Source organism: Balaenoptera borealis, assembly GCF_965194805.1.
Source record: "Balaenoptera borealis genome assembly, chromosome: 4".
In the NCBI taxonomy this organism is placed as follows: domain Eukaryota; kingdom Metazoa; phylum Chordata; class Mammalia; order Artiodactyla; family Balaenopteridae; genus Balaenoptera; species Balaenoptera borealis.
The window spans coordinates 15366464-15383205 of NC_138861.1; the positions used below are offsets into that span (position 1 = coordinate 15366464).

General features: G+C 38.2%; 1 protein-coding gene across 15 annotated transcripts in view; it reads left to right on the plus strand.

The window, feature by feature from the left end:
- PDLIM5 (PDZ and LIM domain 5) overlaps nucleotides 1–16742 on the plus strand; it is a 211591-nt gene that overhangs the window by 121977 nt on the left and 72872 nt on the right. For 9 of the 15 annotated variants that reach the window (XM_082391703.1, XM_082391697.1, XM_082391706.1 and 6 more), the window contains 3 exons: nucleotides 1388–1405; nucleotides 1685–1857; nucleotides 2221–2257. In XM_082391703.1, coding sequence (XP_082247829.1) covers nucleotides 1388–1405; nucleotides 1685–1857; nucleotides 2221–2257 — 228 coding nt within the window. Of the gene's footprint in view, nucleotides 1–1387; nucleotides 1406–1684; nucleotides 1858–2220; nucleotides 2258–2807; nucleotides 3963–16742 lie in introns of those variants that run through there. The other 6 variants (XM_082391707.1, XM_082391710.1, XM_082391699.1 and 3 more) reach the window with 3 other exon arrangements.

Below are 16742 nucleotides of genomic sequence, written 5' to 3' on the forward strand. Positions count from 1 at the left end.
AATAGTATTAAAATACTATTATTAGTATTATGTGTAAATACTATTGATTCTGTTCTTTATATATATGATGACTTGTAGTCTTAGAACATGCCTTGCAAATAATTTTTCTAGTAATCATAAAAGAACACCTTATGTTACTTTGTGTTAGTTAGTGTGGAAAGCACTTTACATCCTTTACCTACCTTATTTATTCCTCAAAACAACCCTTTAAAGTAGATGCAATCCCCATTTCTCAGGTGGTAAAAATCGAGACTTGGAGAAGTTAAATGACTTGCATAAAATACACACTGAATGGAGGATGTATGCTTAGAACTACTACCTGTCTGACTGCAAAGCTAGTGTTAACGTTAATTCTATCATGCCCCTGGGCAAAAACTCTTCTAGTGTACTGAGACAGTTTTTGATGGTGTCCCTATTAAAATGACAGCAGTCACGTGGCATTCTGATAGCAATGTGATTTTTCAGCAGTGAGTTAACCTAGCAGGTGTTGCCACACACATCTGACGCTCTTAGGGTACCTTCTCTGCTTGGATCTTGCGCCAGTTGTCTGCAAGTCCAGGCTCAGGTTCCTTCTTCTCTTCTGAAGTGAAACTCATAATTTAGTTTGCATTTATTCTATTTGGGGGGCGGGGTTGAGAAGAGAGGAGTATTTATAAAGTTACCTAGATCTTAGGTTAAAGTGTTAAAATAATGTACTTTGTAAATTCCGTAATATTGGTATTTATGCTTTCTTAATAGAAAAAATGAATAGTCTTAGCAAACTCGAAGTTCTTGAACTCTATAGTTTACACATCCCTTTCACATATATTATTTCATTTAATCCTGAGAACAGTGCTACTTTATATGTGATATTCTTATCTTATAAATGAAAAAACTGAGGCTCAGTGAGATTGACTAGTCAAAAGTCGTAGAGCCACAATTCATATCTTGGTCTTTTGATAAATATTTCATTGGTTTCTGATAGACCACAGCTCTTTACAGCGGTGATCCTGCCCCCAACTTTATTTAGGGTTAGGGATATCTATACACATAAATGAGAATACTGTAGAAAATAAGTTCTGACCCTTTTCAAAATTGTGTTTGGAATTGTTGGTTTAGCCTGTACTAAACCGTTCATGGCTCCTGGGCCCGGTGAAGAAATGATCATTTAATTTTGTGAAAGCCAACATATTTTAGCAGCATATGGGTATTTAACAGTGGTTGTGGATGTAGTCTATATCTGCTTCGTTAGCCATAAGATGAACAATGCTAGTAATTTTGAATTGTTTGATTTTAATTACTGTGGACTTTGCAATTTCTTGTTATTTTCCTTCTTTTCTTATTCTTTTCTTTTCCTTTTCTTCATGTTGAAATCTCTCTTCTGCTGCCTTCTTCTGTCAATTAAAAGGAAAATCCTACCCAAACGGTAACCTTTCTGTTGAATAGCCATCTATACTATTATTTTATATTAGCATATAAGTACCTTTTTTTAAACTAACTTAAAAAAATAACCTAGTCTACTCTATTTTAGAAGGATGCTTTCTTTTTTTAAGAAAAATTGTTACTGAGTATACTTGAAAAAGCAAAATACCCAAAGGGAACATTGAGGATTAAATGTGTAAGTTATAAATAATATGGGAGAAGATATTTTGTCCTTAACATAATTACAAATATTTTAATCCTATTTTTTCCTTTTTAACCCTAGCCCACCAAGAAAACACATTATGGATCGTTACACAGAGTTTTATCACATACCTACTCACAGTGATGCCAGTAAGAAGAGACTGATTGAAGATACTGAAGACTGGCGTCCAAGGACTGGAACGACTCAGTCTCGCTCTTTCCGAATCCTCGCCCAGATCACTGGGACTGAACGTAGTAAGTACATACCTAGGGATTCTAATGGATGAATATTTCTCTGCCACAGAGAGTGGCATTTAGACTGATGGACAGTTATTGGAAAATAGTAATTTTCCTGAGACAGTTTGCTTTTAAATTATGCCATGCATAGTGGTGCTGTAAATAAACAACCAGCCCAGGAGAGTTATACTGAAAAGTGTAGCAGTAGTAGTAGTCATAGTACTGACTATAGCGTGTAGCCAATGCCAACGTGATAAGGAACTTTTTTAGCGGCTCTGTGTAACTTGACCATTTGGTATTAATCGATACAGGTAATTGCTTAAGTGATTTTAAAGTTAAAAAAAAGCAAACTGACATTGGCTATTGCTTATTTTATTTCAGTGAAAGAATCTGAAACTGATAATACAAAGAAGGCAAAGTAAGTTGTCCTTTCTTTTGGTAAATTGAATGCTTTCCTTTTATGAATGGTCTCAATTTGTGTTTTTTCACCTTTTCAAGTGAATGGTATGGCATTTTGTCTTTGCACCTAGGAGCTAAGCTTAACTTTGGTGCCTTTTGTGGGACTGAAATGTACAACTTACAGATTTTTAAATTAGTTGATGCTGTCTGAATTTTTTGTCTGCGGCTTGTTTTCTCCAGTATTGAAGTGAGTGGGCAGAAGGGTATATCTGGGGGCGCTTTGCTAACACTACAGATGTTTGTGAATGAGTTCATGTGTTGTCTTGCAGTCGCTTTGTTTGGGGAATAAAAATGGACGTTTCCAAGAGGGCTCTATAGATTAATTTCTGTACTTCTAAACATGCTCTACCCTTGAAATCTTCGCTGTTAAACAAAACAGCTCTGTGAAATTAAGCTTTTGGAAGGCACGTTTTCTGCATGGTGATCTAAGCGTAGAAACCTTTTCTTTCTCTTTCTTGTGACTCTTCTATCACTCTCTTTTCTTCTTTCTTTTCTTTTTATTTCCGCAGGGAAAAGACACCCCTTCACGTCTTTAGTCCCAAATACACAAAATTACGTGACTGGCACCATGAAGTTTCAGCACGCGCTCTTAACGTACAGTGATTTATGAACCTTGCCCCAAGAGCAGCCAGCACATGCCTTTTCGTTCCCATTTTCTTTTCCTCCAACTTCATAGCAAAATCCGTATTAAATTTGCCTTACGAAAGACAAAATACAATCTTTTCTATACTTCTCTAACCATTTCCTGCCGTTGTGAAAACGAGGAGGATGAACGCATTTTGTGCTAGTTGGTAGTTCACAAATGTTAAACCGAGAGAGCGAAGTAAGGAGCCAGATTGATTCAGTGGATTTACATCTGTTTTTATGGTTATTATAGGAGTAACCTTGGAAAAGGAATTCTTTTCGTAAGTGGAATCTGGTTGGTTGGTTGAAGCAGAGGTGGATGAGCAAATAATGTTCTTGTCTAATTTGGAAAATACTTCCTTTATGTTACTGCATGTCCCAAGGTTACTATATTGTAAAGTTCATTATTACGTAATGTTCAAAGTGGGCTGTAAACGCTTCTAAGTAAGGAAATATGAGGAGGCAAGATAAAACAGAAATGACTTTGTTAGAATAGAATTCATTACAGATCTGGGTATTTTTGTAAAGCAGAAACTACTGAGGATGACTGTCTGAAGAGCAGGAGGGCCCAGATTTGGCTCCCAAAAAGGGAAAGAAGAGAATTCTGCCCCTGTTTGCAATGGGGAAATCATAGTGTTTGTTTGGTTTCGTTAGTTTTAAAAATCCTATTTTCTACCAAAGGAAGTATTTCTAAGCTGGTGGATGTGTTTAGGATATAGACAACTTCTAGGTATTAGCTAGTAAGTTGTAGAAAAGATAGCTTTGCTTTAGTTCTGAATCAGGGGAAATGAACATAAAATAAATTGCAATATGAATGGTTCTTTATGCAACATCAGAGAAATATTTTACTTAGTGATATAAACTATTATGCATTGCTGCTGTTCCAAGGAAGCTCTGTTTTGGGCTTTACATGCAAGCTAAATATCTGACCAGAAATGCTTTCTGTCTTGTAATATAATGTATTATATATTAGATTAAATTCAATAATAAATGCATTTTGAAGTTTGGAAAAGTATTGTAATAAAGTTGCCTTTAACTTAGCTTTGTAGTTGTTTTCTGTTTCCTTGAAGCTAGTAACAAGCCTTCCAAGACGTACATTATCACTTGGGTAAAATAAATAATTCTCCTGACATTTAATTTGGACAACGTTTTTAATTTTGTGAGGTTGCTAAAATGTGAGTGTGGAATATGACAAAGATCCATATTTTTTTTCCCTGCATTGTTTCATTATTTTACATAACGTCTTATGTGAGTAACAGGTAAGATCAGTTAGACTGGGGCACAACATAGAATGAGGCTTTGTGTGAAAATTATTACTGAAGCATCTTTGCTTTCATTCAAGGTCCCGTTTTTATTTTTCCAGGTTTTCTTGATTTTAATGTCACTGTAGAGTAGGAAAACTGCCTGATAATTTTGAGAAACTAACACTAATTTCAGTTAGTGATTACTATTTAAAATTTGGCATGCCAAATGCATTTTTTTAAATAATTCTAGGATTTATCTATGTTCATTTTTACTATACTTCATAATATATTACGATGTCTTTCTTTTAATTTTATCAGTACTTTTTCAGATGCTCCTTATGATTTTATGTTTCTGACATCAATCCCAGTTACCACTGTGTCTCTGGCCTCTGTAAGAAAATCTATTTACTTACACCAGCTTTTCCTATACCCTTTAATTCTTCATTGATCTCAAAAGATGATGCTTGAAAGAAAAATCAAATTCTCAAGAAAATAAATGGTCTGGGTAGAGTAAACATGGTATTTTACACCAAGAACCAAATTTCTAGAATAACTTCAGAGTTGAGAGAAAGAAAGAGCGTTTTAGGTAAATAAAAGAATTTTTCCTTCATAAAGACAAGAGAACGTACGCATGCATGTATGTAGAGCTTTATAACTTGAAATAGGTGCAGTTGAAAATAGGAGTTTAATACCTTGCCTAATTAAAGATAAAATACTTGATGTCTTACTGAAAGCGTAGATTTAGATAAATGGAATGATCCACATTTGAGCATGAGGGTAAGTGTTCAGCCAGGATCTCAAAGGACATTCCATTTGACCCTGTCAGAGGATGAATTCCTGTGCTCAGCTAACCTCCTGGGACATCTTATAATCCAGGCTTAAAAGCTAGCCAAAAATTATAAAAACTTCTTGCAAAAATATTGTTGTAAGTCTAGTGACCTAATTTATAGCTTGTTTTTGTTTGTCTCTCTTATACAGACTTTCTTTATCACAGGCTTGTTTTTCATGTAAAATTAGAAAGTTACTCTTCAGAACTTTCAGCAGTTTTTTTCGTATAATATTTTACCAGCCAGAAGATAGAATGCCTCCCACACAGTCAGTCTTTTTGCTACTTGAAAAACAATTATCTGTGGAAACAGAAACCTACTCCTTTTGTACATCATTATGCCCTTTAGGAAGACTCAGGTAAAAAACGTCCTAGAGAGCTTGTTTAATAAAAACTGTGATGTTAAGAAAGAGAGTAGCAGTCCCTTCTTTTATGCATGTTTTTTTTTTTCTGAAATATAGGATGAATCGATTTCCCACGACAAATAATTTTGCAGTCGTTGTGTTGCTGATGTGTATTTAAAATCTTATAAATTGTAAATATTCATTTGTTGCTTGCATTCATTCTTTCACATGAATAATTACTGAATGCTTAAATTCCAGGGACTGATGTGTGCTGGGGATTCAGAAGAATAGCATATCGATATATACACAAGATAATCTAAGATAACTGTGTTATCAAGATAATAAAATAAGTTAATATAAAGGAAGTTTGCCTTAGGTAGGGTGGGATTACTTAGATTGTGTGGATTTCTGAGGAGATGACCTTCATGCCATCACCTGAGGGAGGAAAAGGGGTCAACCGTGTGATGGCTTGGGGTGAGTGCTCAAGGCAGAGGAAACAAATGTGGGAATCCCGAAGTGGAAAGGAGCATGGCGAGTTCACAGTGTGGCCAAAATGTGGCATGTGAAGGGAACCACGATCCAAAAACGTAACGCTTAACGCATAGAGGCAAATAATACACGTTCCCAGTACTGTCCACAGCATTTTAAATGGGAAGTTGTCTAATTATCATATCTAACCACCTTCAAGTAAAATTAGAAAATGAAGAATCGGGGAGGTTATCAACTTGCTAAGTAAAGTATACCCACCTAGTTAGTGCCAGCCCTGGGCATAATGATCGATTTAGTGCTTTTCCCATTGAGACCCACTGAAGTCCTAGAAATGTAGTAGATGTTGGTAACATACTTGTAGGGAACAGAACGCCCCTTAAACACACATAAAGTCACTCAAAAGCGAAACTTTCACGTGTAGAAATGTGACATACGATGCTGTCTTCATAATTTAGTGATGAATTTAACAATTTAATCTTCTCTATAAAAACCTGTCTTGGTTTTCACATGTCACCTCAGCTCCAGCCACCCACCCCCTCCTGCAAGGCCATAGTCTCCGAGAGTGGCGCTGCCCACGTGCAGTGAACTGAGGGTCGGGGGGAGGGCGGGGACGAAGCCTGGCCGCTTCAGCGCAGGCCAGGCCGGCTGACTGGGGAGGACCGTGCTGGCTCTGTTAGGTCCTGGTTTGGACCTCGGTTGCATCCATTCTCTTCAGCGTGGGCCTTGTCTTCACCTTCTCATCATTCTCTCTCTGTCTGGGACACTTCTCATCCCTTCTCCTACATTTTGAAACCAAATCACAGACACCATTTAGGGAGATCATTAAAGTGAAAGATCAGTTTAGGGTAGCCTGAAATGTGTATGGAAGTCAAAAGAAAGACACTTTTCTTTCCCTCGAGTAAAGGATGTGTGTCGATTCCATCAGAAGCACCCTGGGAGTAATGAGTAGGTAAAGGTGTTTCTATTATAAATAATTTCCGTTTCCTACCTTGGTGTTTGTAGGGTTTTGTTCTTTATCCTTGCAGTAAAGCAAGTTTACTGGCAAAGAAAAAGAAAGAGAAAAGAAAGAAATCAAATATAATCAGGGCTCTATGAATGAATGAATGAAAGAAGAAGCTTCAAGACAGAAATTTAAGATTAACTCTGAACAAATGTGATAAGATCTTGTAACTGGTGAGTGGCAGGATAAGTTTTGTACGCAGTAATTTTCCATATGCCATTTTTAGAATCACATGTGTTAGTCATTTAATGGGTCACGTAATACGTTTTATTTGAGCACCTCTGCCATTTCCTTCACATCTTTAAAAGTTTACCTCTAGTTCTTCTCTCCTGGGGGAGACGCTGCTGCTGAGCGGCCTTTGGAAATGTGTAAGGGGATCTTACAAGGTCAGGAGGGCGCTACTGGGGGACCAGGGGGACCAGCCGTCTTGCAGTGCTCTGAGTAATCCCGCGGGATCGAGCGTCATCTGACTGAACGGCCAGTGCTGTGCCCCAGAGAATGCGGGCCGAGCGCAGATGCTCCCTCGTCCCAGCTCCTCTGCTGCCTCCTGAGCCCGTCCGCCGCACATTCTTTCCTGCAGCGCCCCACCCCCACCCCCACCCCCACCCCCACCCCCACCCCCACCCCCACCCCAACACTTACCCCAACACCTACCCCAACCCCGCCCCAGCCCCACCCCCACCCCAACACCTACCCCAACTCCACCCCCAGCCCCGCCCCCAGCCCCACCCCCAGCCCCAACCCCGCCCCCACCCTCAACCCCACCCCACCCCCACGGCAGAAAGAGCCTCACTTCTGAAGTAGCCGTTGTGCTGTTTTTACCACTCTCTGGCACCTCCGTTTCTAATTTGTACTGTGGATACTTGTCTGAACGTCCTGAATCTCCCAACTAGAGTACGAGCTCCTTGAATACCAGAGTCTCGGTGTAATATAAATTGGGGGGAAAAGGCATTCTAACAGGCATGCTATCTCTTTCTAGACGTTTATACACAAATATATATGTAAATATGCCATAAAAACATAAATATTTAAGTATGTAAATACAGTTGCCCCCTGAACACGGTGGGGGTTTAGGGGCGCCAACCCCCTGTACAGTCAAAAATCCACATGTAACTTTACAGCCAACCCCCCCTCTCTGTGGTTCCACATGCATGGATTCAACCAAGCATGGACTGTGTAATACTACAATACACATTTAGTGAAAAAAATCCACGTGTAAGTGGACCAGTGCAGTTCAAACCCATGTTGTTCAAGGGTCAGCTGCATATAAATATACAAATTCAGTTTGAAGGTGGGTGTTAGGAGTGTAAGCTTCATGTCTAGTGAACTACTTCCTAAATTACAAATATACTACAGTAGTCAGCTGAGGTGGCCGTAACAAGATACCCAGACTTGATGGCTTAAACAACAGAAATTAATTTTCTCCCAGTCCTAGAAGCTAGACGTCTAAGACCGTGGTGCTTGCAGGGGTAGGTTTGTGGTGAGGCCTGTCTGGCTTGCAGATGACCACGTTCTCACTGTGTCCTCACATGGCCTTTCTTCCAAGAGCTCTGGTGTCTGTCTGTTCCCCTCCTTCAAGGACACCAGTCATTTTGGATTAGGGCCTCAACCATTATGACCTCATTTAACCTTAATTACCTCTTTATAAGCCCTGTCTCAAAAATACTGTTGCATTAAGGGTTAGGGCTTCAACATGCATCTGGGAGAGGGACACAATTCAGTCCATAATACACACCAGCTACCTTTCTGTATTAATGTTCATTTTGGCAGATGAGCATTTAAGAAAAAGTTATTCTGCAGTAGAGTCACTGACTTAGACCCAGTTGAAAGTAGTATTGTTACCTCTGTTGTGGTGCGTCCTTTTCTAATTTGGTGACAGGTATTTGTTTCCATGTCCTATATCCCTAACTAGAGTATAAGCTCTTTTAACACAAGTTGTTGTGTTCTTCACCACCCCCCACCCCCATATTTGCTTCTAATTAGCACTTACTAATGGTACCAATTGTATATAATTGCATATTTCTCGAATTCCCTAATTGTTAAATTTTAGGGAGATTGTTCACAATATGGTCTATGTAACTTTTAATCGAATAAAAAGTCAACATAAGGTCAAAATTTCATAAAAATACCAAGGCATTAATATCTATACTGAAGGTAGAGTAGAATCATACCTAAGCTGCTTGAAAGGAGAACTGTGCTCTGGACAATCTAACTGGGAAAAGTTGATGCTTTTCCCTTGGTATTATCTGTTGAATATTATCTGTTGAATACTCATGTTGAATAGTCGTGCAAGATTTTTTTTTTTTTTAATTAAATGAACGTTTGTTCTTTAATCCATCTTCCTTTGTGTTTTTGGTCTGTTTTAACATGAATAGCTCAGTGACTCCTGTGAGGTGACAATACCTGACTAATTTTAGAAACAGGCATATGAAATGCATAGTGCTTTGATTGGAACAACCAACAGAAATTTTTATTTTTATTTTTTTATTTTTTTTTAAAGGACTTGATCATTTTTTTTTTTAATTTATTTATTTATGGTTGTGTTGGGTCTTCGTTTCTGTGCGAGGGCTCTCTCTAGTTGCGGCAAGCGGGGGCCACTCTTCGTCGCAGTGCGCGGGCCTCTCACTATCGCGGCCTCTCTTGCTGCGGAGCACAGGCTCCAGACGCGCAGGCTCAGTAATTATGGCTCACGGGCCTAGTTGCTCCGCGGCATGTGGGATCTTCCCAGACCAGGGCTCGAACACGTGTACCCTGCATTGGCAGGCAGACTCTCAACCACTGCGCCACCAGGGAAGCCCCAGAAATTTTTATCACTACTAAGAAACAGCTGTTCCTGCAGCCTGTAGACCCTCTCAGGCTTAGAGTCATTTGGAGTTGGCTGGGCTATGGAAAACTCTGAAAGTTACAGCTGCTGACCCATCCAAGAGAACATAGAACCCCTGACCTAATTGGATGGATTTTCCTAGCAGCATTGTTGAGACCCAATCTACAATCTTTTTAACTGGTGAGTCAACCACCAGAGGGCAGAGAGCAGAAGCAAGAAGAACTACAATCCTGCAGCCTGTGGAACAAAAACCACACTCACAGAAAGACAGACAAGATGAAAAGGCAGAAGGCTATGTACCAGATGAAGGAACAAGATAAAACCCCAGAAAAACAACTAAATGAAGTGGAGATAGGCAACCTTCCAGAAAAAGAATTCAGAATAATGATAGTGAAGACGATCCAGGACCTTGGAAAAACAATGGAGGCAAAGATCGAGAAGATGCAAGAAATGTTTAACAAAGACCTAGAAGAATTAAAGAACAAACAAACAGAGATGAACAACTCAATAACTGAAATGAAAACTACACTAGAAGGAATCAATAGCAGAATAACTGAGGCAGAAGAACGGATAAGTGACCTGGAAGACAGAATGGTGGAATTCACTGCTGCGGAACAGAATAAAGAAAAAAGAATGAAAAGAATTGAAGACAGCCTGAGAGACCTCTGGGACAACATTAAACGCAACAACATTCGCGTTATAGGGGTCCCAGAAGGAGAAGAGAGAGAGAAAGGACCAGAGAAAATATTTGAAGTGATTATAGTCGAAAACTTCCCTAACATGGGAAAGGAAATAGCCACCCAAGTCCAGGAAGCGCAGTGAGTCGCATACAGGATAAACCCAAGGAGAAACACGCCAAGACACATAGTAATCAAATTGGCAAAAACTAAAGACAAAGAAAAATTATTGAAAGCAGCAAGGGAAAAATGACAAATAACATATAAGGGAACTCCCATAATGTTAACAGCTGATTTCTCAGCAGAAACTCTACAAGCCAGAAGGGAATGGCATGATATACTTAAAGTGATGAAAGGGAAGAACCTACAACCAAGATTACTCTACCCGGCAAGGATCTCATTCAGATTTGATGAACAAAATCAAAAGCTTTACAGACAAGCAAAAGCTAAGAGAATTCAGCACCACCAAACCAGCTGTACAACAAAATGCTAAAGGAACTTCTCTAAGTGGGAAACACAAGAGAAGAAAAGGATCTACAAAAACCCAAAAGAATTAAGAAAATGGTCATAGGAACATACATATCGATAATTACCTTAAATGTGAATGGATTAAATGCTCCAACCAAAAGACACAGGCTCGCTGAATGGATACAAAAGCAAGATCCATATATATGCTGTCTACAAGAGACCCACTTCAGCCCTAGGGACACATACAGACTGAAAGTGAAGGGATGGAAAAAGATATTCCATGCAAATGGAAATCAAAAGAAAGCTGGAGTAGCTATACTCATATCAGATAAAATAGACTTTAAAATAAAGAATGTTACAAGAGACAAGGAAGGACACTACATAATGATCAAGGGAGCAATCCAAGAAGAAGATATAACAATTATAAATATATATACACCCAACATAGGAGCACTTCAATACAGAAGGCAACTGCTAACAGCTATAAAAGAGGAAATCGACAGTAACACGGTAATAGTGGGGGACTTTAACACCTCACTTACACCAGTGGACAGATCGTCCAAAATGAAAATAAGTAAGGAAACACAAGCTTTAAATGACACAACAGACCAGATAGATTTAATTGATATTTATAGGACATTCCATCCAAAAACAGCAGATTACACTTTCTTCTCAAGTGCTCACGGAACATTCTCCAGGATAGATCACATCTTGGGTCACAAATCAAGCCTCAGTAAATTTAAGAAAATTGAAATCATATCAAGTATCTTTTCTGACCACAACACTATGAGATTAGAAATGAATTACAGGGAAAAAAACGTAAAAAACACAAACACATGGAGGCTAAACAATACGTTACTAAATAACCAAGAGATCACTGAAGAAATCAAAGAGGAAATCAAAAAATACCTAGAGACAAATGACAATGAAAACACGACGATCCAAAACCTATGGGATGCAGCAAAAGCAGTTCTAAGAGGGAAGTTTATTGCTATACAAACCTACCTCAAGAAACAAGAAAAGTCTCAAGTAAACAATCTAACCTTACACCTAAAGGAACTAGAGACAGAAGAACAAACAAAACCCAAAGTTAGCAGAAGGAAAGAAATCATAAAGATCAGAGCAGAAATAAATGAAATAGAAACAAAACAAGAGCAAAGATCAATAAAACTAAAAGCTGGTTTTTTGAGAAGATAAACAAAATTGATAAACCTTTAGCCAGACTCATCAAGAAAAAGAGAGAGAGGACTCAAATCAATAAAATTAGAAATGAAAAAGGAGAAGTTACAGCAGACACCGCAGAAATACAAAGCATCCTAAGAGACCACTACAAGCAACACTGTGCCAATAAAATGGACAACCTGGAAGAAATGGACAAATTCTTAGAAAGGTATAAGCTTCCAAGACTGAACCAGGAAGAAACAGAAAATATGAACAGACCAATCACAAGTAATGAAATTGAAACTGTGATTAAAAATCTTCCAACAAACAAAAGTCCAGGACCAGATGGCTTCACAGGTGAATTCTATCAAACATTTAGAGAAGAGCTAACACCCATCCTTCTCAAACTCTTCCAAAAAATTGCAGAGGAAGAAACACTCCCAAACTCATTCTGTGAGGCCACCATCACCCTGATACCAAAACCAGACAAAGATACTACAAAAAAAGAAAATTACAGACCAATATCACTGATGAGTATAGATGCAAAAATCCTCAACAAAATACTAGCAAACAGAATCCAACAACACATTAAAAGGATCATACACCACGAGCAAGTGGGATTTATCCCAGGGATGCAAGGATTCTTCAATATACGCAAATCAATCAGTGTGAGAACCATATTAACAAATTGAAGAATAAAAACCATATGATCATCTCAATAAATGCAGAAAAAGCTTTTGACAAAATCAACACCCATTTATGATAAAAACTCTCCAGGGCTTCCCTGGCGGTGCAGTGGTTGAGGGTCCGCCTGCCGGCGCAGAGGACACGGGTTCGAGCCCTGGTCTGGGAGGATCCCACATGCCGCGGAGCAACTGGGCCCGTGAGCCACAACTGCTGAGCCTGCGCGTCTGGAGTCTGTGCTCCACAGTGAGAGGCCGCGATAGTGAGAGGCCCGCGCACTGCGATGAGGAGTGGCCCCCGCTCGCCGCAACTAGAGAAAGCCCTCGCACAGAAACGAAGACCCAACACAGCCAAAAATAAATAAATACATTTATTTAAAAAAAAAATCAGAAAATCAGAATAAAATATGCATCATTATTTAAAAACAAAAAACAAAAAAACAAAAAACTCTCCAGAAAGTGGGCATAGGGGGAACCTACCTCAACATAATAAAGACCATATACGACAAACCCACAGCAAACATCATTCTCAATGGTGAAAAACTGAAAGCATTTCCTCTAAGATCAGGAACAAGACAAGGATGTCCACGCTCACCACTATTATTCAACAGTTTTGGAAGTCCTAGCCATGGCAATCAGAGAAGAAAAAGAAATAAAAGGAATACAAATTGGAGAAGAAAAAGTAAAACGGTCACTGTTTGCAGATGACATGATACTATACATAGAGAATCCTAATGATGCCACCAGAAAACTACTAGAGCTAATCAATGAATTTGGTAAAGTTGCAGGATACAAAATTCATGCACAGAAATCTCTTGTATTCCTATATACTAATGATGAAAAATCTGAAAGAGAAATTATGGAAACACTCCCATTTACTATTGCAACAAAAAGAATAAAATACCTAGGAATAAACCTACCTAGGGAAACAAAAGACCTGTATGTAGAAAACTATAAGATACTGATGAAGGAAATTAAAGATGATACCAACAGATGGAGAGATATACCATGTTCTTGGATTGGAAGAATCAATATTGTGAAAATGACTCTACTACCCAAAGCAATCTACAGATTGAATGCAATCCCTATCAAATTACCAATGGCATTTTTTACAGAACTAGAACAAATCATGTTAAAGTTTGTATGGAGACACAAAAGACCCTGAATAGCCAAAGCAGTCTTGAGGGAAAAAAACGAAGCTGGAGGAATCAGACTCCCTGACTTCAGACTATACTACAAAGCTACAGTAATCAAGACAATATGGTACTGGCACAAAAACAGAAACATAGATCAATGGAACAAGATAGAAAGCCCAGAGATAAACCCACGCACCTATGGTCAGCTAATCTATGACAAAGGAGGCAACGATATACAGTGGAGAAAAGACAGTCTTTTCATTAAGTGGTGCTGGGAAAACTGGACAGCTACATGTAAAAGAATGACATTAGAACACTCCCTAACACCATACACAAAAATAAACTCAAAATGGATTAGAGACCTAAATGTAAGACCGGACACTATAAAACTCTTCGAGGAAAACATAGGAAGAACACTCTTTGACATAAATCACAGCAAGATCTTTTTTGATCCATCTCCTAGAGTAATGGAAGTAAAAACAAAAATAAACAAATGGGACCTAATGAAACTTCAAAGCTTTTGCACAGCAAAGGAAACCATAAACAAGACAAAAAGACAACCCTCAGAATGGGAGAAAATATTCGCAAACAAATCAACGGACAAAGGATTAATCTCCAAAATATATAAACAGCTCATGCAGCTCAATATTAAAAAAACAAACAACCCTATGCAAAAATGGGCAGAAGACCTAAATAGACATTTTTCCAAAGAAGACATACAGATGGCCAACAGGCACATGAGAAGCTGCTCAACATCACTAATCATTAGAGAAATGCAAATCAAAACTACAATGAGGTATCACCTCACACCAGTTAGAATGGGCATCATCAGAAAATCTACAAACAACAAATGTTGGAGAGGGTGTGGAGAAAAGGGACCCCTCTTGCACTGTTGGTGGGAATGTAAATTGATACAGACACTATGGAGAACAGTATGGAGGTTCCTTAAAAAACTAAAAATAGAATTACCATATGACCCAGCAATCCCACTACTGGGCATATACCCAGAGAAAACCATAATTCAAAAAGACACATGCACCCCAATGTTCATTGCAGCACTATTTACAATAGCCAGGTCATGGAAGCAACCTAAATGCCCATCGACAGACGAACGGATAAAGAAGAAGTGGTACATATATACAATGGAATATTAGTCAGCCATAAAAAGGAACGAAATTGAGTCATTTGTTGAGACGTGGATGGATCTAGAGACTGTCATACAGAGTGAAGTAATTCAGAAAGAGAAAAACAAATATCGTATATTAACACATGTGTGTGGAACCTAGAAGAATGGTACAGATGAACCGGTTTGCAGGGCAGAAGTTGAGACACAGATGTAGAGAACAAATTTATGGACACCAAGGGGGGAAAACCACGGTGGGATGGGGGTGGTGGTGTGCTGAATTGGGCGATTGGGATTGACATGTATACACTGATGTGTATAAAATTGATGACTAATAAGAACCTGCAGTATAAACAAACAAACAAACAACTAATACTAAACTTTCTTTGGGTTATTTGTATGGAAATATGTTAATATAAATGTTTCAGACATTACATGAAATTTCTAAAAATCTTAAAAAAAAAAAAAAGCTGCCATATTATTAGTTAGATATTAATACTGAAAGCTAATAGTAATATGTGGCCTACCAGTATAGAGAATTATGGGATGCCGTAGAAAATTTCATTTAAAGATAAGTCTTTTAAAAGCTTATATACCTAAAATATATTATTGTGCCAAGCACCGTACAATTTATTTTAAGTTAAAGGGTGATTTTCTTGAGCTCACTATTTTCTCAGTTTCTATTTTCTGTAGTACAGTATTTATCTAATAGGCAGTTTCCAATTTTTTATGCTTGTATAGGTTTATATAAATAAGTCTAAATATAAAGCAGCGTTTGTTTAGCAAAAAGATGCCTAAAATTATCATGATCAAAACATACTTTTATTAGTCTTTCTTTTCTCTCGTTCAAGGGATGGTGGGTTCTGATTTTTCACATATTACGATTAAGAATTATAATGTATGATGTGCTTTCCCAGTTTTCAGAGACTTACAATATAGTCCTCAAGGGAGCAGTGACTGCCTGTCCCTTTAGTTGGAAAACAGTTCAAACTCCAGCCACAAGTTACATTACCCAAAACTGAAGCAGTTATGGGAAGAAACTATCCTCTTCTCGGCTGTCCACTGGCACCAACTAACGTCCACGCGATTTTCAGCTGAAGGCCATCGGTACAGATGTTAAGTTGCTTCTTGAACAGAAACTTATCACCTTTGTACATTCATTGAAAGTTTAGAAAGCAGAACCTACGTAAGTGCTTCCAAACACTCTGTTTACAGCAAGGTTTTAAACATTTTAGCTTGTTCACAGATATTCACAGGATCCACATAAAATAGATGAATGAAGAAACACAGTTTGCTGACCTGCCATGTCTTCATTATTGCTGTTTCACAAATATGCTGGACTCGTGTTGCCTATCCTTATTAGGACACATGTCATTTGAGTAAAGTACCTAAAGCTCTCCTCTGTAAGCTTTGCAGAGAAATCAGGACTCATTCCCTAGGCTCATATTCTCACATATTTTCATGAGGTAAGAATTAACAATTAGATTTGCCCCCGAACACAGAATACCAAGGCCTTCACAGCATAGTCTAATTTTAAAAAGTAAAAATAAAACATTTACAGCTAGGTAGAATCACTTAGCCTATATTATCATATGCATTCCTGCAAAGTATTTCACCAACCTGGAAAAAAGACCACAGGTTCAAAAAAATGGGTATATAACCAAACAATAATTATTGTCTGTTGCAAAATATGATATTTGTAATTTATCTCCTTTCATTTTCTACTGTTGGAATACACTGTCATAGGCTAATACTGGTTTGGTGACTATAATGTAAAGGTCGCCATCTATTGGACATAAGTAATTACTACACTTGAGTTTCTTGTGGGAAAAGTACTTATAAAAT